This window comes from Lampris incognitus, chromosome 6, assembly GCF_029633865.1.
Source record: "Lampris incognitus isolate fLamInc1 chromosome 6, fLamInc1.hap2, whole genome shotgun sequence".
NCBI lineage: Eukaryota > Metazoa > Chordata > Actinopteri > Lampriformes > Lampridae > Lampris > Lampris incognitus.
Window position 1 is genome coordinate 51,990,890 of NC_079216.1, and position 21,667 is coordinate 52,012,556.

General features: G+C 42.2%; 1 protein-coding gene across 1 annotated transcript in view; it reads right to left on the bottom strand.

Moving 5' to 3' along the window:
- Window positions 1–21,667, bottom strand: part of LOC130114572 (A-kinase anchor protein 13-like) — a 170,177-nt gene that overhangs the window by 83,352 nt on the left and 65,158 nt on the right. The window contains exons 8-11 of the mRNA XM_056282434.1: window positions 17,668–17,905; window positions 13,552–14,332; window positions 8,536–12,372; window positions 114–190 (exon numbers count right to left, since the gene is read on the bottom strand). Coding sequence (XP_056138409.1) covers window positions 114–190; window positions 8,536–12,372; window positions 13,552–14,332; window positions 17,668–17,905 — 4,933 coding nt within the window. The remainder of the gene's footprint in view (window positions 1–113; window positions 191–8,535; window positions 12,373–13,551; window positions 14,333–17,667; window positions 17,906–21,667) is intronic.

Below are 21,667 nucleotides of genomic sequence, written 5' to 3' on the forward strand. Positions count from 1 at the left end.
CACACACACACACAACATGAAAGATATGTTTGATGTGATAAAACAGGTTTGTGTAAAACCTGTTTAAACTAATATGATGGTGGGTTGTTTTAACTCGGTTCTGAACAACTCACCTCCAGATTGAGTTTGGTGTCCAAGTCAGTCTCTCTTCGTTGAGGCTGTTCGTTTGCTGTTGAGCAGGTTTCTACTTCTGTGGAGAAGACACAAAGATTAGCTTGCACATGTTGTCCTATGGTAGTGAAATCCATTATAAGTACAGCAAGAAAAACTGCTGTTTCCCTTTATTCAAGTGAAAATACAGCAGCAGTACAAGTACAGACTTTAACTACAATATCCATAACGAGTGTCTTTTGTGCAACACAGCAGTTATCTTGTCTAGTATCTGTCATATTCATCTCATGAATAAACTTGCATGTTCTGATCCTCATTAATTTCATTAACATTTGCCATTCATTTTGATTAGGAGACACACAGCATTTCAGTCTAATTCTCCTTCTCAGCATGACACCAGTTTGCATTATCAAAGCGTATACGGTCCCCCCATTAGACTAAAACTTCCCCAGTTGGATTTATGCTCTATAGTTTTCAGCATTGCTCTGTTCTTCATATAATTACACAAGCCTTGACAAGCCATCTCTAGTTAGTCTTAAGCGGTAAAAACTTCTAGGACAGCCAACAATTGATGTTGGCAAGGCTTTCATCTATTATTACACATTCTATTTTCATTACGCTTGGAATTGAAAAGTAAAAAGAAGGCTACAAGATGGGTTAGTACAAAATATAATATTTCAGTGATGTTCACTGGTTACAGTGATGCTCTCATACTGCAGAATACTGCTATGATGAATTGCCAGAATTCCAGGCAGATTAAAATTGCATTTTATACCACTGTTGGGTTTGCGTGAAAATCTGCATCCGCACACAATCTGCACAATGTTTTGAATACACTAAAAGGTCTTTGTGAAAGCGTAATGATTACTAACGTGAAGACAAAAGACGTTCAACCACTGACCAAATAATGTCTGATTTAAAGAGAGACTGACATGCCCTTTCTGAGCACATTTTTTAACATTGGGAGTTTGAATCATAACCGGAAATAGGTGTGGTTTTCTGAATTCAAAGCTACTGGCTACTGTCTTCCTGGGTGGTCGTTTGGGTGTGGCTTGGTACCGCTCGTCACTTGCCGTAGGAAAGAGAAAAAAGAAATTCAGTGGTGGAAGGATTTGAATCACTGAGCTAACTAGCTAGCTAGCTTATTTGCAAGGCATAGCTAGCAGTAGGCTTATGGCACGGCAGTGCAATACAATTTGGCGAATAACATGTTCGATGATACAAATAACTGTTAGATAGATAGATAGCAATACGGCAATACGTCGTAGCAAGATCGATAATAAAGTCTCAGCAAAACAGCACAAACTCGAGCCAAGTAGCTAGCAGGAGGGGGTGAAGAACGGCTTCTCCGTGGTTTTATAGCATCTCGCTACGGACACACCCTATTATGCAAATTAACTGGTGTCTAACGTATCCACCGGCACAATTTGTCATTGGACACCATCTACAGTCAATCACAGATCTCTCTCGAGCAGCCGCAGATGTGCTGTTTTGGCCACTGAATTTCTCCGTGGTCACATTCCGACTCGGAACATAGCCTGTCAATAGGAATTTTCAGATTCTGATGTCAGTATCACTTTAAGTTTAATTTGGTAAGATTATTGAAAGAAAAACATTTAATCCTATTTTTCTATCACAATATCAAGTAGAAAGGATTATGTTTCAAATGATCTAATCTATATATTGTAACGTGCATGGGTAAGTAGACACGTTGGTCCTTGACTAACGGGTCAGACCCTTTAATCGACTGGTTAACGTTGTCGCTTGCGGAGTGGGAGATACGGGTTCGCGGCCTAGCTGTGGCGGTTCCCGGACTGCCTCCCGAATTCGCTGCAAAATATATATTCACATGAAAAAAATCACTACCATCCATATCTAAATTTGATAAAATAAATTTGATATATATTGACCGTAGTATTTCACAAAATTGAATTATGTGGTTTTGTGTCCTTAGTTTACTGTAATGGCACTGTCAGAGATCAGTGAAAGAGGCAAAGGACCCGCCCTGTCCTTTATTTCCATTTGAGACATTTCAGAACAAGCAAATTTTATGGGATAAAAAGTTGGGGATCCCAGACTGCCATGACAATGGCGAAACAAACAGCCGTCAGTAAGAATGGGCACAGCAGCTGCCCAGTGAGCCTGTCTGACAGTCAAACAGCAGGCTTGAGCCTGTATGTAGTCCCCCAGTAGGCCACAAGTCCACAAAATAATCAGGGAATAAGGCATACACATTTATCATCCACCTTTTATCTCTGTCAAACAAATATGATTTAGGAGACTATATGTTTTAACTAAATGATCAATCGGGGTATCATCGGCTGCTCACTGAGACCATGTGACAAGTACAGAGAACATAAACTTCATTATTAAAACCAAAGGCAAACCATATGGCGTGGGCCAACATTTTTCAGTACCAGTTAATGTACAGCCAAGAAGCATAAAGCAATCCTTGTCTGGTCAACCATATATTAAATATTGGGGCAATATGGTTTGTCTTCAATGGTGTCATATTGGCATGAACTTTAGATATTGTCATATCGTGATAAACAATTTTGTTGAAAATTAAGTCTGAAATATTTGATGGTGCATTATTTGACTAGTTTTGGTTTGATATTATACTTTACATTATCAAACAACTTAACTTAATTATCTTTAGTTGGATTCTTAAATTTGTTAAGTTTTTTGCATATGTATGCAGATATTGTGATATACATCAATCAGTCAAAACATTAAAACCACCTGCCTAATATTATGTAGGTCCCCCTTATGACACCAAAACACCTCTGACCCATAGAGTCATGGACTCCGCAAGAGCTCTAAAGGTGTCTTCTAGTATCTGGCACCAAGACATTAGTAGCAGATCCTTTAAGTCCTGCAAGTTGTGAGGTAGGGCCTCCATGGATCGGACTTGCTTTTCCAGTGCATCCCATAGATGCTCGATCAGATTGAGATCTGGGGAATTTGGAGGCCAAGACAACACCTTGAACTCTTTGTCATGTTCCTCAAACCATTCTTGAGCAATTTTTGCAGTATGGCAGGGCACATTTAGCCTGCTGAAAGAAGCAACTGTCACATCAGGGAATACCATTGCCATGAAGGGGTGTTACTTGGTCTAAAACCATGTTTAGGTAGGTGGTACATGTCAAAGTAACATCCACATGAATACCAGGACCCAAGGTGTCCCAGCAAAACATTGCCCAGAGCATCAAACTGCCTCCGTCGGCTTGCCTTCTACCCATAGTGCATCTTGGTGCCATCTCTTCTCCAGGTAAATGACGCACATGCACCCGGTCTTCCACAAGATCTAAAAGTAAAGGTGATTTATCAGACCAGGCCACCTTCTTCCATGGTCCAGTTCTGACGCTCATGTGTCCATTGTTGATGGTTTTAGCAGTGGACAGGGGTCATCATGGGTACTCGAATCAGTCTGTGGCTACACAGCCCCATACGCAGCAAGCTGCCATGCATTGTGTGTTCTGACACATGTCTATCATAGCCATCATTACCTTTCTCAGCAATTTGAGCTACAGTAGCTCTTCTGTGGGAATAGACCAGACAGGCTAACCTTTGCTCCCCATGCGCATCGATGAGCCTTGGGTGCTCATGACCCTGTCGCCAGTCCACCGGTTGTCCTTGCTTGGACTAATTTTGTAGGTACTGACCACTGCATACCGGGAACACCTCACAAGACCTGCCATTTTGGAGATGCTCTGACCCAGTCGTCTACCCATCACAATTTGGCTCTTGTCAAAGTCACTCAGATCCTTATGCTTGCCCATTTTTCCTGCTTCCAACACATCAACTTCAAGAACTGACAGTTCACTTGCTGCCTAATATATCCCACCCCTTGTAATAGGATAATAAGATGTTATTAACTTACCTGTCAGTTGTGTTAATGTTTTGGCTGATCGGTATATATCAATATGATGTGAAATACCCTGTGATCTGATCATTTTTTCCATATTGCCTAGCACTATATCAGTATATCCCACATTTTCTTGTTGTCAAAGAGAACATGTCTGCAATAAGTTTTGAGTAGCCTAATGAACTTTAAACAATATTTTTGATACCAACAGTGAATCCAATTACTCCCTGTAATATGAGCGGATTGCTAGTACTGCCAATCACACTGAGAATCAACATCTCAGTCTACAGTCTACCTTAACCATCAGCTAAATGTTTGGCTTTGCCGATCTGACAAAGCACACCGTCCTACCTCCCTCTCCGCCCAAGTTCCTCCTCCTCTCACCGCATAACCCCCCACCAAAACTCAAAATGGCCAACAGCAAAATCCAAGTGTGACTGGTGAAGAGATGAAAACCTCTACCAAACCAAACAGACTCATTTCTGATTGCATCTCAGATGTTGGCGGACCAAATCAAGGCAGAATCACCAGTTAATATCGGACTTGCTTTTGCTGGTTGGCGAGCACTACAAACTGGGAAAAATGGAAAATGAGCATGTTGTTTGATACACTTTGGCCACAGTAGAGACAGAACAGGAGTGGTGAGCAAAAGCCAAAGCTTGGCACACATTGCAAGATTTTTCAAATCTTAACAGATGTTGAAAATGTGAGAGACCCCACACATAATGACGTATAATGATACATTTCACAGTTTTTGATTCTCTGGTGTGTGGAGAGCACACACAATCACACAACACACACTAACACATTCCATTCACAATCAACAATGGTAAGTCACAGTCCTGACTCTCAAAACTCACACGATTAAACCTACACCAAACGTGACTTTCGCAGATGCTGTCATTGCTGTTGCTGTGTTTATGACTTCTACCACTTCAGTCAGCTTGGTTCCCAATTGGCTATTGTGACACCTGACAGTGCAGAGAGACTGCAACCTCTGTGTTCCCCATGGTCCCCCCCCCCCAACACAACAGGATATCAGATCGGATCCAATCAGATTGTAAATATTCAACACGTTTAACACTTGTGATTTGAAATCGGTGCGAACACAATGAGCTTCCAAGCAGATCAGGGGAAGTAAAATACAGCCTTAACATACCTCCCACCACAGAAAAATCTGAATAAGATAATCTCTAGAACCATCAAAAAAAATCATGACTAGTCGGAAGGGGGAAATCAGGCCCAAAACCTGAAATATGTTGTGGTGTGGGCCAGCCTTTAGCTGTGTGTGTTTTGGAATCTCTGTAGTACTATGGTGTGCCATCTAGTGGTCAGAAATGTAGCACTATGGTGTGCCATCTAGTGGTCAGAAATCACTTTAGACAGCTTCAACACTAGAAGGACCGGGATCTCACTTCTACCTAAAATGACCGCCAGTTTTTAAACTATATTCTGTCAACATAAATGCCCAATTGAGATATTAATGCATTGCATATGTTAGTATGTCTGTTAGGAAACGACTGACACCAAAATTAAAATTTTAACAACTATAATACTAGTTTTAAACAATTTAAACTTCAGAGAGACATGGTCGAACTTGAATAGCAAATGTGAAAAAGTGAAAATATTACCTGAAAAACAAAACGGAAAACACATATTGCTAATCTAAAAAACGTAACAAGGCCTATAAAACGTGAAATGTAAAAAAAAGAACTGAAAATAAATACTGAAACAGTCCCAAACGACCGGAACTTAAAAACTACTAGAACGACCTTGACCGCCCACGGTTTTTAAACTCTATATTCTGTCAAGATAAATACCCAATTGAGATATTAATGCACTACATAGGTTGGTATGTATGTTAAGAAACTAAATGACACCAAAAATTAACATTTTAGCAACTTTAATACTATTTTTCAAACAATTTAAAATGGCCGCTGTCCAACGCCTGTCTATAATGCAACGCGTCGGTGGTACGGTGCGTCTGTACCGAGATATTGGCAATAATCAAACATCAAATTTAGACTATTACTCTGTACTGGAGAATGCTAGTCCCCCCCCCCCCCCCCCGGGACAGAGCGATGAAGTTCACGAAGGAAATGATGCAACCAAAACACGTCATAAATAGTGACGTGACGCGCACGATCACGCACAAATTACCAGCGGTCATTTTGACCGCTCATGGATGGTCGTTTTCGGTAGCTTTTATCATAACTTTTTTTGTGCAATTGGTCTAAAACTCTTTTTAATACAGACCTGACGCTCCCTGAGTTCGCATATATATATATATATATATATATATATATATATATATATATATATATATATGCATTTTTATGAGAATTCAGGGAGCGTCAGGTCTGTATTTTTTTTTCTTCACAAAGTTATTAAACTTTGAAAAGCCAAAACGTCATCATGACCGCCTTGGTCATAACAGTTATAAAACACCGATAGGCATTTTAAATTTTGCATAACACTATCAAGGGTATTGAGATTTTCTCAACAAATAGTAAATAATAAACACTGAGTTTGTTGAATAGCAAAATGAAAGAGGTGGCTGTCATAAGGGACAGAACACAGAGTCAAAAGATGTGAAGCACAACTGCTGTTGTGAACAGAACGATACTGGATCATTATCTGAGGTTTGTAACTGGAGGTATGCCTAGTATTAACTGTACAGTTTAATTTGTGTTGCTAATGTATACCGTTTTACTTAATATCCTGACTGGAAGCTTAACATTGACATTGTAAAACTGTTGATTTTGTTCAGGTTCAACAGGGCTATCTGACCAAAAACCCAGAAAATCAAGTTGACACCTCAGAAACACAGCAATTTGGGGATTTTGAAAGTCATGTAATGTCCACTTTCCTAGAAAGAATAGTGGTGAGGGTGCAGAAAAGAAAAATTTCCCCAATTTTCTTACCAATTAGGATTATGATGATAACTAAAAAAAAAAACTCAAAAAAAGATTCTTGAATGTCTTATCATAGCATGCATCCACTTTCTGGAGGGGATGTAACCCCAAGCCCGACCGGCCGAATTTACACAGATGGTAAACGTGAGGCCAAATGTCAGTTTGTGAATGTGTTAGACACCAGGTTCACAAGAAGCTCCTCGTCTAAAAAGGAGAGAACACTGACGTGTCCAGGATGAAAAGGTGGGTGTGGAAAAAAAGGCTCTGCCAACACAATCATATGTTGAGTCACAAAAAACAAGAACACACACACACGCACACACACCCACACACACACACACACACACACACACACACACACACACACCCACACACACGCAGTCCCAGCATTAAGGGATAAGGGTCATGGATTCATGAGGTAATATCTATTTGAAGATGATGATTTTGTCAGGCATCCTGCGTCATTGTTCTGCTAATAATAACACACTCATGACAAACATGCTGTGGTTTATGAAAATGTTCACTTACATTTGATATTGACTCACTTTCTATTCAAAAGCATGTACATGTGTGCCACTGTATATATACCCCTGTAGGAAAGAGTTTGCAAAATATAAAAATGCTTTCTTTCTGTGGAAAAAGCCCACGTGGATGCAACCGAGAGTAAGGGTCCTTTACTGATTGACTGTATCAAACCTCTGAGATACAAACTAAGACCAAGATCTTACACGTTTCTCTATATGTTTGTGCCCAGACGAGTTCACACACGTTAAAACACAAGAGACGTTTAAGCGATGGTCAGGGCTCAAGATTGCTACGGTATTGCTAGGTACTGTCAAAACAAAACCATAGTTAACACCGCTCTTACAAATTCTTATACACTGATGCCAAACACATCCAGACAAGCAAACAAGCTGCTTGACACAACCAGAACGAATACACACACAGAAATGCCCTGACCATTTCTCAGACTGCCTCTAGTTTCACCGTCTACTGTAAGTCTTGATGACCTAACTGTGTTGCCTGGAGACAGCCCCACACAAACAGTGGCGCTGTACCAACTGTAACATGCATGAGTACAAGCACACACACCCAGGCACGTGAGCACACACCTGAGCACCCACACAGCGCCGGCCCGGTTAGTGTCATTATTCACACAAGTGACACGAGCTCCCTATTTATTTTTAATTATTACAGTGAGGAAGTTTAGACTATCATACACCTTAATTATGAGGGCTGAAATGAACAAGGCCAGGCGAGAAAATATCAACCATGCAGCATACACTATACGAGGTTACAGTTCTGGTGTAAATGACACTAGATAGAGCCCTTTACTGGAAGCTAGCATTTACTAGCATTTCTGGTTCATTAAGGAATAAAAAAGAGAAGATATATGGGAGGAGAGATGGCATGCGACAGAGGCTTTGTGGTACATTTGAACCCAGCGCCTCTCAAAACACAGCTAGAGATGAGAATCCTTGTGAGGAAAAAAGTTTCAGAGTAGAAACTGATGTTATGAGGCTACTTCACAATTACCAAAGACTACATTGGTATGATGTATGTGAGAGAGAGGAGATTGACACAGAACATGTCAGACATTTCAGCTATTTTTAGACTTGATAAATGGAGGAAGTAATTTACCTGTGTGGGGCTCCTGTGCTGTGATGGTCTCCCATCTCCCTTCCACTTTGTCTCTCTCCCTCTCCTTCCATCCATCTACAGTATCCAAAGCGTTCAAGTTTTTCTCTCGGTCTTGAAACATACCATTCTCGTTAACCACAAGGCTGGAGTGAGCACCTTCACACTGGAGTGTGCTGTGATCAATCTCTGAAGGGGTGGCAGCAAACCCAATCTGTGGCAAAGGATGGGATGTACCATTATCCGGACACACAGAGGTGGTCAAATCCTTTGAGTCTGGATTAGAATGGACCATACTATTCCCAGTCTGAAGTAGTGACGCCGGGGGTAGAGAGTCACAAAGAGCAACAGGAAGTGTCTTTTCGCAGGAAGGCAACAAAGAGCGAATGACCTCATCACCCTGTGCAACAACATGTGCCCCCTCATGCTGGCTTCCTGGGTCCAGATCACCTTTGCATTCCTTGACCTTCAAATGTGAATGTGGCATGTCTGTGATACCTTCTTCTCCGCTCTCCCTTCCCTCTGTCTTACATCCTGAGTCAACAGTGTCTACATGTTCTTGTTCGAGTGTCTGACCGTCTAGCTTTCCAGCTGTGAAAGTTTTGGCACCTGCACTATCTGTCTCATATTCTTTAAGATTACACTCTAGCTTGTCCATGAACCTCTCCACTGGGATGTCTCCCTCTCTTTTAGAAGCAGAGTCATCTTTGAATGATGTGCGGCAATTGCTAGGGTCTCCAAGTCTCGGATATGCCTCACCATGTGAGTCAAACACATCAGAGACCTTTCCACACTTTCCTGTGATTGTAATAGGGGCGGGTAGTTTGCTATCTTGATAGAGCTGACTTTTTGTATGGTCACCATTTAGGCTGTCTCGCTGAGATGTAGATACTCTTTCAAAGGCGGTGAAAGGTTCTGAGTTGCTCTGGGCTGGACTGTTTATTTTAAGTGGCTCTCTATTTGGCTTAGTTACAAATAGGTTTTCTGTATAGGTTCCTGGTTTCACATCCTCTCTATCAACCTTCATCTGCAGTTCAACGTCTGATGGGGTTGACAATTCAGAATTATCATGCTCTTTGCTATCTGACCGCATAGTAGGTTTGTAATGCATTTGTGTCCAGAGTTGTTTTTCTGGCAGTTTGTCATCTGACTTAAACATTTCTATTTCTGTCAATGCTACAGTAGTCAGTTCAACAGTGTCTTTTTCACCATTAGATTGTGTGGAGGGTTCAATATCTGAATGTTCTACATAACAGTTTTCTGTTTCAAGTGATAATGTGGTGTCTTTATGAGTTGTCTGCTCTTTATCTTGGTCAGTCAATTTAACTGTATTTGTATCTACTAAAAAATCAATATTAGTATGGTCTTTGCTAGTTGGTTGTGTAGACTGCTCAGCGTGTAAATCTTTTTGGAGACAAATTTCTGTTTCAGATGGTACCTTGTTATCAAGTAGCTCCACCTGTCCCCTACTGAACTCCTGAGATGTCTGTGTTGATGGTGTAATCTCTGACTGACTGCCTTCAAGCAGCCGTGTCAGTTCCATGTTAGCAACTGCAGATGCAATGGCTACTGTTACAATTGCTACAGCTGCAGCAGCCAGCTCCTCAATGTAGTGTTGTTTTTCCTGTAAGTCTGTGGTGGCCAGGTCATCACTACCTTCATCCTCTTGCCTACATCTAGCCTCCGTCCTCACCTCTTCCTCTATGCAGGTGGACGATAGCATCGCTCCTAGTTTTGTCTTGCTCCCTTCCTCCCCTTTCCTTTCCTGTCCTTCAGCCATCCTCTTGCCACCCTCAGTATCGGGGGCTACTGGCATCTCACTCTGTCTGCTTTGCCCCTCTCCCCAAACTGTCTTCTGGTTTTTCTCAGCCTCTCTCTTTTCCTCACCCATTTCCTCTTCCTTCTTTGTTGTGCCCATTTTCTTCTCCACACTCTGCCTGTCTCTAAGCAACTCTGTGGCCAAACAATGTTCTAAATATCCCCCCCTTGTCGTTTCTGTGCTTCCTTCCTGTTTTTGAAGCTGTGGCATATCCGATGCTCGCTTAAATAGACGCCTCCCAGGTTCCACAAACTCTGAACATTCAACAGCTTCTTCTGGTTGTACAGATTCAATAAAGCTTACAGATTTTCCAACGGTACGCAAATGTTTGTGAGGCTGTACTGGTCCAGTAGGGCCCATATACTCTTCAGATTTTGTGTTATCTTCAGGAATTTCCACAGAGTCCAAACATTCCTGAAGTTCCACAGGTTGTATAGAGTCGGCCTTTTTCACAGATTGCACAAGTTCTGTATCATGCCTAGGCAAATTAACGAGATGAAAATCCTCCGCCGGGTTCGTGGAATTTGAATACTCAAAAGGTATTTCCTTTGCAAAGTTAGATTCCACCGGTCTGGTCAGCTCCATTGGCACCACAGTTTTAACAGAAAAATCAGTGGATTCCGGTGATCCTGTAGAGTCAATGTTATCCAACTGCATTCTCATTTCGACAACTTTTGATTCTTCAGTTTCCATGGAGTTTGATAAATCCTTTGATTCTGACTCTGCCACAGCCATAAAATCATTTTTTTCTGTAGTTTCCTTTTCCATTTGTCCAATTTCGGGAGTGGTGCTGCTTGAATCAGAACTTGAAAGCTCACAGTTGGGTTTATGAGAGCTGCTGCTCTCACCCTCCGTCTGACTGGGCAGATGCATGGTGCCCGTATCAGCTTCCTTTCTCAAGACTGACTCAGAAGTACTGGGAGACTGGAAGTCAGCCCTTCCTGTTTTAGGCTTGGCCTCTGGCTGTGTCGGCGTGTCTATCTGCCTCTCCAATTCTGACTGCAAAATCAGGTCCGTCTGTCTCTCTCTGCGCATGTGTGACAGTGTTTGTATGACTGTCTCTCTTGCTGTCTCTCGTGGTCTCTCTGTCATTGTGTCCGACTGTTTCTCTGTCTCTGTTGCTACCTGATTATTTGTCTGTGACTCCATTCCAGACGGTGTGTCTTTCTGCATCTCTGTCTGGGTCTGGCTTTCTGTGCTGGAGCTGGAGCTAAACTTGACCTCTGTGCCCCCTCTTTTGCCTCTCTTTTTCCTCCTTTTCTTCTTCCCCCTCTCCCCCTTCTCCTCACTCCCTCCCTTCTCTCCTCCTTTCTCCTCAGCCTCCTCTCCTTCACCTATCTCTTCACTGATTGCAGTCCGTTCTCTGCTATCAGCCACCTCTCCACCTCCCATCACTCCTCCCCCTGGCCCTGGCAGCTTCCTCTTTTCTCCACACCCCTCCTCTCTTCCTCCCTCCTCCTGCTGTGCTCCATGTACTTCCTGTCTTTGTGCAGCAGGCCCGTGTGACAGTGTTGGCTCTGTTCCAGCACCATGGACTTGACTAAGTGCTGATGACAGTGGTTGAGAATAACGGCGGTGTTCTAAAGGCTGCTGAGAACTGGGGCCAGAGTCTTGGAGACGGCTCACATCATGTTCCTTGTGTTTTCTCTCTTCTTGTTCCAGCTGTGGGCCTACATTTTCTGCCAGTGTCGGATCCATCATGTCACTGTCATACCAAACAGCCAGTGGGACCGGCTCCTTTCTTTGCAGCTCCATTTCAGCTTCCTGTTTCGGTGTCCAGTCCGTGTTTTCATCCTGGTACCAAACTGTGTTTGAGACCATTTCTGATCCGTGTGGGGCCGATCCAATTCCTGATCCCATCCAGCCACCGTCCCGCCATAGCAATCTTCGAGGTATCCCTTCCAATCCCATGGACTTGTGGCTGCCTCTATGGCTGAGGTGAGGACTCTGATCACTGGCTGGCTCCTCTGTGTCTGAGTGGCTGTCCTGGGGGTCCAGGGATTGTCCCTGCCCCATAGCTACTAAATGAAAAAGAGGAACATGATTAAAGAAAAAAAAATCAGTTCACAAAAGAAATTTCACTTTGAGAGATGGTCTAGGTAAATGTTTAGATCATTGTAAAGCTCAAATAATTTTTCAAGCGCCGTATACTACTAAACAGAGTATACAAATTAGAACAAATATAACTCCATGTGAAATCAGAAGCAGAAGCAACTAGTATTTTAAGCAAAGTAATAACCTTTTATTTTTGTTTTCAATCATGTATTATGTAGTTTCTGGCAAAAGGTGATCATGAAGGATCTTTTCTGTCCTCGATGTTAAAACATGCTGCAAATAATTTAAGTATAAACTGTTCAGTTACACAATTGACAATCTTGTGGCCATGGGTGTGTCCGTATAGTTGTTTTTTGTTGCCTCCTGTATCTAACCCTCACTCTGACTCTACATTCAGGTATCCGCCAGGTGCTCCTCAACACCTAATCAACCAGTCAACGAATCATCCAATTTCCATCAGCTTTGCAGTCTCCCATTTAAACCCCCACGTGTTCAGTTTGTGTGGTGTCTGGCCCATTTTCGGTTAAGTTTGCATTTTGAGTATTTTGGTTATGTTTAGCCTTTAATTTGTTTAGTTCTTTCGGGCAAAGGGATCAAGGTAAGATGCCCATGGGCAAACACCCCATCACGTAGCTTACCTCTGTTAGACACACTAGGTTAGCAGCGGTTGCCACTTTTTGTCTTTAGGTTTGGTGCTTTTCAGGACTGTCAAGGGTGGGTTACTTTTGTTAGTAGTTTGTTTTGGCAACCGTTCAGTTCCCTTGTCCTGTCATGGTGTCAATAAATATTTATACTTTATTATATTTAAACATTTATGTCTCCCTGTGTTGCACCCTCACCTCACTGTTACCCAGTACACTAATTGTTGCACCCTCTCCAGACCGAGGGTCATAACAGACAATAATGATGTATTTTGTTGACATATATTGTGTAGAGTTTAAATGGGATTTGTGGGTTTGTCATTCTCAAATATTCCAAGTGCCATCTCCTCATTCCTTCCCAAACTCTTGTTATAAATATTTTAAACTGTTAAAGTCCACATGCATGATAATACAGTGAGACATATTGCAATAAAAAGCTACTTTTTTGGTCAACACTACCTCTGACAGTGTTAATACAAAGTCTGACTAATTCTGCTGGCCTACCTTTCACTTCTGTTGCTGATTCACAAGTGAAGTCTGCGTTAGTCTCTTTGTCTCTCTCTCTTGCTGTGTAATTAAAGCCCGTGTCCTTTGTCAGTTTTTCTTTCTCCGTATCTCCGTCAGAGGACTTGAGGCCAAGTTTCGAGTCTTCTCCTTCCTGTTTTTCTACTGTGGTGGTAACTAAGGCAACACCCCTGGTGCTAAACTGATTCCCTTCTTCGCCACCCAGCGAAGACAATGGTTTTATGGGTAATGAGGCCCCTTCATGGCTGCTTTTATTTTCAGTGGACTCCTCCTCAAACACTGTCACTGCTTGTATGGATGACCCTGGTCTACTTCCTGTTGTCTTTGTGGAGTTCCTTTTACTTCCATCTACGGTCTCTGCGGAGGTTCTATCGAATCCTGTAGTTTTTGATGCATGTATTGTGGTCTTTGTAGTTCTTTTTTTGTTTTTCCTGCAACGAACAGTGCACCAGTCAGCGACAGGGATGTCTTCCTGTTCTCCTGTTTTCCCCTCTTCCTGGATGAGCTGATGAGTGCAGGATGTAGCACTGACAATGGTTGAATCCTCCTCTACCCTTCTCTCCTCCAATGAGGTGGGACCTCCAAGTCTGTCTACTGGTTTGTCACAGTTCTCTGAAGTTGCTGCAGTCAAGCCAACGGCTCCCTTAATCTCTGGTTTGTGGTTAGAGCATGGCCACATCCCACCAACAGAAATGCAGAGTCCATGGTTTGAGAAGAGGTGTGGCGAGGCAGGTGTGATATCACAAAGATTTGTGTTTTTCTGAAAGACAGAACAGAAATGGGGAAAAAAACACTTTAAAAAAAGGGTTGAGTTCATCAACAACGGTTTACCTAAAACTTGCCTTTAGTTTCATTATATCTACTACTACTACTGCAGGAGTAGTAGTTACCATTTTAGTTTCATCATATATATTTTCCATATCAAAAAATTGCAGAACTCTTTTTTTGTGATTGTGCTATTAGCTCATTTTTGGAAGAAAGAAATGTTGGTACCAATACATCTGTGACAGGCCATTAATATTGACATCACAACATATACTTTGCATTACCCTGCAGTAGACAGTATGTGACCAATACTGCTAAGATCTATCAAATGATTGATTATACACTGCTCAAAAAAATAAAGGGAACACATAAGCAATGCAATGTAGCTCCAAGTCAATCACACTTTTGAGATATCAACCTGTCCAGTTAGGAAGCAACACTGATTTGTGACTCAATTTCACCTGTTGGTAAATTGTCTAATTTCCACCAGGTGGAAATTAGACAATTTGCAAGACAGCCCCTATAAAAGGAATGGATTTGCAGGTGGTGGCCACAGACCATTTGCCTGTCCTCATCTTTTCTGGCCGATCTTTGGTTAGTTTTTCATTTTGCTAGTGCCCTCACCATTAGAGGTGGCATGAGGCGGTATCTGCAACCTACAGAAGTTGCTCAGATAGTGCAGCTCATCCAGGATGGCACATCAATGCGTGCTGTGGCAAGAAGATTTGATGTGTCTCCCAGCACAGTGTCCAGAGCATGGAGGAGGTACCAGGAGACAGGCCAGTACACCAGGAGACGTGGAGGGGGCCGCAGGAGGACAACAACCCCGCAGCAGGACCGCTATCTGGTCCTTTGTGCAAGGAGGAACAGGAGGAGCACTGCCGGAGCCCTACAAAACGACCTTCAACAGGCCGCTAATGTGCAGGTTTCTGCTCAAACAGTGAGAAACAGAATGCATGAGGATGGTATGAGGGCCCGACGTCCACAATTGGGGCCTGTGCTCACAGCCCAACACCGTGCAACCCGATTGACCTTTGCCAGAGAACATCTTGGTTGGCAGATTCGCCATTGGCGCCCTGTGCTCTTCACAGATGAGAGCAGGTTCACACTGAACACGTGACAGACGTGAGAGAGTCTGGAGACGCTGTGGAGAACGTTCTGCTGCCTGCAACATCCTCCAGCATGACCGGTTTGGCGGTGGGTCAGTGATGGTTTGGGGAGGCATATCCTTGGAGGGCCGCACAGACCTCTACGTGCTAGCCAGAGGTACCATGACTGCCATTAGGTACCGGGATGAGATCCTCAGACCCCTTGTCAGACCATATGCTGGTGCAGTGGGCCCTGGGTTCCTGCTCATGCATGACAATGCTCGTCCTCATGTGGCCAGAGTGTGTCAGCAGTTCCTGTATGTCGAGGGCATTGATGCTATGGACTGGCCTGCACGTTCCCCAGACCTGAATCCAATCGAGCACCTCTGGGACATCATGTCTCGTACCATCCGCCAACGCGATGTCGCACCACAGACTGTCCAGGAGTTGACCGATGCCCTGATCCAGGTCTGGGAGGAGATCCCTCAGGAGACCATCCGTCGTCTCATCAGGAGCATGCCCAGACGTTGTAGGGAGTGCATACAGGCACGTGGAGGCCACACACACTACTGAGCCTCATTTTGAATCGTCTTGAAGAATTTCCACAGAAGTTGGATCAGCCTATGTTCTCATTTTCCACTTTGATTTTGAGTATGATTCTGAATCCAGACCTTAATGGGCTAATGATTTTGATTTCCATTGATCATTCTTAGGTTATTTTGCTCTAAACACATTCCTCTGTCTAATAAATAAAGATTTTCAGCTGAAATATTTCATTCATCGAGGTCTATATTGTGTTTTTAGGTGTTCCCTTTATTTTTTTGAGCAGTATATCATGTTACTAGTAAGGTACACATAGGAACATGAGTTGGTGCAGGCAAAGGGAGGTTTGGAAGCAGGTGGAGCCTGTTATCATAATCAGGTGTTAGTAATCCATTTGGCAGCTGTCATTTTCAATGACAGACAGTAATGCTTCGGATTATAGGCTATGAATTAAATGACACTTCAATTACTTTGATGATGGAATAACTACATTTAGCAGACATTAGAAATATCGAATGGACTAAAAACCAATTCTAGTTTAGTATTTATCTATTGATAGGTGCCATTTCAATCCTCTGTCAAATAAGTAAATTACAAGCTACACGATAGACCAAGAACACGATGTAATCATAAGGTGTAGACTACACCCTGAGGCCTGTGAGCAATGTTCATCCTCATAAGGATGCTATGAATTGAACAGATTAAGTGCACCAACCTGTTCCCATCACTGACATATTGGCATCTATTAGCAGTACATTACAAAATTAGACAATGGTGTACTGAAAGAGTGTAAAGTGACTCAATTTGATACCGGCGTATCTATGCAATTCCTATCATTATTACTGTGTGCAAACCTACAAAAGTCACTTAACTTATTTTAATGCATTGAGAAAAAGCACTTGGAGATTACCTATTGATGCCCAAATATTATTTGTTCCAATGTGTTATCAATATCCACAGTGTCAGTTGTATGTCAAGACAGGGCAAAATTGTGAGAGGTCGATGATATAGGTGCAATAACATATAAGGTCTTCTGCCTCTTATGTAGTAGAAAATAAGGGAAGAATAACATCCAACATTGCTGAGGTCTATCTAATGACAGTTGCCTTTAAGAAGTTCCAACAGGGCACACATGACATTAAGTGACTGTCTATTCCTTTGAAATTTACTTGTCTTTTATTTACAGGCATGGCGGTATGCAAGATGGCAGCTACAATAGCTTCACTATTAAGCAATAGATTATATTGTGCCAGGGATGCAGTCACGTGTCAAACCTGTAACACAACAGTTCCCAAACACAATAATGATAATTGTCTATTGACTTATCGAAAAGGGGAAGTCCTGGATTAACTGAGACGGCTCTTTTTCTAATAAGCCTTAATAAAGATATTCATGAGCATTCTCAGTGTTTAATTGAATCAGACTTACCCTTTTTTTTGCTTAAAATAACAAAAACTACTATTTCCTCACTGTCTTTTGGATCCTTGCATGCATTTTGCTTCAAATTACAAGCTTTGATAGCACACTTAAAACTCAATATCTATGATTGTTGTGGCATTTTGGGTGTCATATGATGTCAGTTTTTGAATCAAGTCCATCTATTTGGGGCCACCGGGGACAAAAGACAGAACTTTAATAATCAGATGTTATATTGGAATTAAAATATTTAAACCACAGAGTTAGCCATGTTCCACCTTACCTTTTTGTCTCTGTGAAGCTGTACGAGTCCTCTTAACTCTGTCACCTCTTCCTGTAAGCGACACCTTTTACTCCTCTGCCTTTCCTCGTGTTCTCCTTCTCCCTCACTGTCTTGGTAGGAGGAGATTGTTAGGGTGTAGGTGCCAAGACTTGGGTGATGTTGAAATATTCGGCCCCCTGGGTAAATGAGTAGCTCATCCCCCGACTCCACCCGGAGATCTGACGATGATTTTTCAAAACTGTAACAAAACAAGCACATCTCTGTCTGAGAATACACTAATACTGTGAGACACAAAGATACAAATGAAACGCAGGTTTGCCTTTCTGTACTTGTGCGGTCCCTCATTAACTACCATTCTTCCCCTAGTCCCTAACCTCAATCATCAGAACTACATGTCTAACCTTAATCCTTACCGTAACCCTAAACCTGAACCTAAATCCAAACCCTAAAAAAGACCCTTGAAGAAGCGAGGACCATCCAAAATGTCCTTCCTGCTTTAAAATGTCTCTGCTCTTATACATAAAAATCTCAAATTGGTCCTGAACACACACACACACACACACACCTCGGAAGGCTGCAATTCCTTCTCTGACACATATACAATATTCCATATTAATAGCTCACTAATGGTGTGCAAAATTATTTTGAATTATGTACAAAATGTTTAACCAAGGTTCACTGTACAACCCTTTTACACAAGTGCATCCTGAGACAATCTGGGAATAAATGCTCAATGCTGTGTGTGAAAGAGGGAGTTTGATTAAAAGATCCTTACATATGAAATTCCTTACTTTGTTTACAACTGCACACCCATACTGTAGCTGTACAAAACCAGTGTAAAAAACAAAACAAAAAGCAAAAAACAACAAAACAAACAAAACAAAAAAGCTAAAATAATTTTTATGCTGCACTAACCTGTAAGCAGGATTGGAGGCAATACTACCTCACAAAAGGCAAAAATACCCTATCTGACACACAACTACACACACACACCCACACTGCAGATGACGCCACTCATCCAGAATTCTCTCGCCCTGCCCAATCCATCAACACCCTTAGCAAGGATCAGATCAGTTGTCAAACAAATTGATGAGCTTTTTGCACAATGGCCAATCTATATTGCATCAATCAGATACTAGCATTGTACTGCATCCGATGGCGGCACACAATAATCCTCCAAAAACAAAGTTTAACTAGACTGTCCCAGTTATGCAGTAAACATGTCTTCCATCTTCTATCAGTGTTTAAGAAACTGTTCATTAGTAGGTTTTAAAATGGGTATTTTGTTTGTTATAGGTCTAACATCATGTTACAGGCACACACGTGCATGCGCACACACACACACACACACACACACACACACACACACACATTAAAAGTATGTGACATGTGGTTTGTTATTCCATCTGAATCAGCAACGGATAAGCGAACACACAGAAGCACATGCAAGCCTGGGCTGACAGTTGGTTTATGTACTGTGTAGCACACATGCACACACCTTCTCAACCAACCATGTCTGTCCTAAACAGGTTTGTCCTCATAACAGGGGCATTAACACTCCATTACTGTGCGTACAATAAAAAACAATGACATTGAAATTTGAAGAACCTGCATGATAAGTTCAGCGAGTTGTCATTTCTCAGTGAAAGTGTGAGCAGCAAGTCATCTTGGGGACACATATCATGTTAAACCACTCTTTGTTTTTCCAGCTAGCAGATCCCGCTGTGGGAGGAGTTTCCACTTCAAATCAAGAATGGAAGGCAAAAAAGTAAAGCAGACGTCGAAAGACTTGAGACTTCACTATATTATCGATAGTCATTTGACTTTTGATAGAATTGCCCCCCCCCCCCCCCACTGTATTCACAACCCATCACCAAGAGCTCAAAGTACAGGTGTTTGCCAAGGCAATATTACTAAAACTACATGATAGCCTGTAGCATTAGTAAGGCTGTCCATTGCTTTGTAAGTACTTCTTATGGTGTACATCTCCTGGGAAGAAATGACAAAACCACATCTGAAACGTACTGTATAGAAACTCACAAATAGCGATGAGCGTTTCAGGGATTTTATAGTTTGGTGTGTTCTCTACTATAAGTAATTTCAGAGGACAGCGTTTGCATTTCTCCCATAACTTTTCTGTTTTTTTAATTAAGGACAGAAACAAAGACAAAGGAAGAAGGAACAAAAAATACAAAAGAAAAAAGAGGGATGAAAAAAAAGAAACAAAGACAGGCACACAACCGGTTGCCACTTTTTACCTGCTGTAATTTCCTCTACAACTGTTGCTATTTTGAGTGTGTTGACAGACACAGTCCAGAGAGCTCCATTGTACTGGTGAGTTATTGGCCACCAGGAGAGTGTGTGTGGTCCACTAAGGTACAAAAGCCAATATTTACATTTCATTTCAGGATCTCTATTAATGAATCCCATATTCATTTGTCAGTGTTTATGTCTGACTTTCTAATGCTACACTCTATTTTTCTGTCAAACTGGTTTTCTCTTCTTTCCTCTTTCTTTTAACAGGTACTTTTATGCATTGTTCTTAGAAAAGTTGGTGTGTGTGTGTGTGTGTGTGTGTGTGTGTGTATGTTTGTTTGCATATGTTTGTGTGTGAATTGGTGGGACACAACCAAAGCAGCCATCTTCTCACAAGTAATTTCTTCTAAAAATCTCCCCACCCACTTCTATCTGTTGTAACAGGGAACGGAAATGACTGACCCGGGGTCTGTGATGTCGTTGAACAAAAAAGGGAGGAGAATTTGAGGGACGATGATTGCGGGGGGGGGGGATGAGAGTGGGAACAAGAGTGTGAGAAAGAGGGAGAAGGTTGAAGGAAGGAGAGAGAGAGACAGAGAGTGAGAAGGTTAAAGGAGAGAGAGAGAGAGGGTTGAAGGAAGGCGAGAGAGAGAGAGAGTAGAGATAACACATTAGACAATAGTTGGCTGGACTATTAATCCGAAACGTCTATCAGCAGGTGACTCAGTATCTCCACTCCTAGATTAGCGCACACGATCGCTCGCACACATGCCTACCACTGCACAACTCGGTGTAACACTGGCATAATCATGTCACTCGTTCATTTTGTCAAAATTAAAGAGCTTCTGCGGTGTCTTTGAAACATTTCACACACAGACACACACACACAGAATATGATCATATGCAGATTGGGATTGGTACATCTTGCAGTACCCACAGTTTGGCTTCTGGTCTCATGGATTAGTACATTTTTAGTACGGCAGAGGAAAATCGCCAAACTAAATTTAGCACTGACATGGTAACTGTCGAGTTTTACATCTTTCTTGTTCCTGGGTGGGGACCCGGAAGGGGTAACATGTCCACCAGTGCAATTAGTGACTCCTAGAGGTGGCGGAGTGCTTGCGCAGCTGCAGATGGATTATGGGGGAGAAGAGCACAATGATGACCTTACACATTATGCTCCCCTGGAAAAACCTGCAGGTGAAACGACATGTTGGCCAATTTGGGGGCATGGTCTACATCACCACACCCTCCCCCCACAACCATCACAGCAGATGTGAAATACCAGCACCTAAGCAGGACACGGAATTGGACAAGTTAAACTGGGCTAAAGGGGGGGGGGTCCTTCACCCATAAATGAGAAAAAAAAGAATAAATAAATACTTAGTTACATCATTAAAGGGCATGTATTTATAAAGATCCAACAGTTTTGTCAAGCTCAGGGTGACTCTAGTACCTGCTTATTAAATTGATAATCAGTGACTATGAACATGCCGATGCACACCATGTTTATGGGCGGACCTGATGTTTAGCTTCTCAACTGGAGCCTACACCTTCGTTTTAGCAACTCAACTCCTTCATCCAAAAATTAACTGACAGCATTTTGACACTTTATTGAGCTTTGTGGGCAAAATTCTCTCTTTACTTGCCCTCTTTAACAGGGAGTACAGGACACAGGGTAGCGGCAAGGCTTGTCATAAGACTGGATTATAAAACGTTTTATGGAGGAACGAATACGTGCACT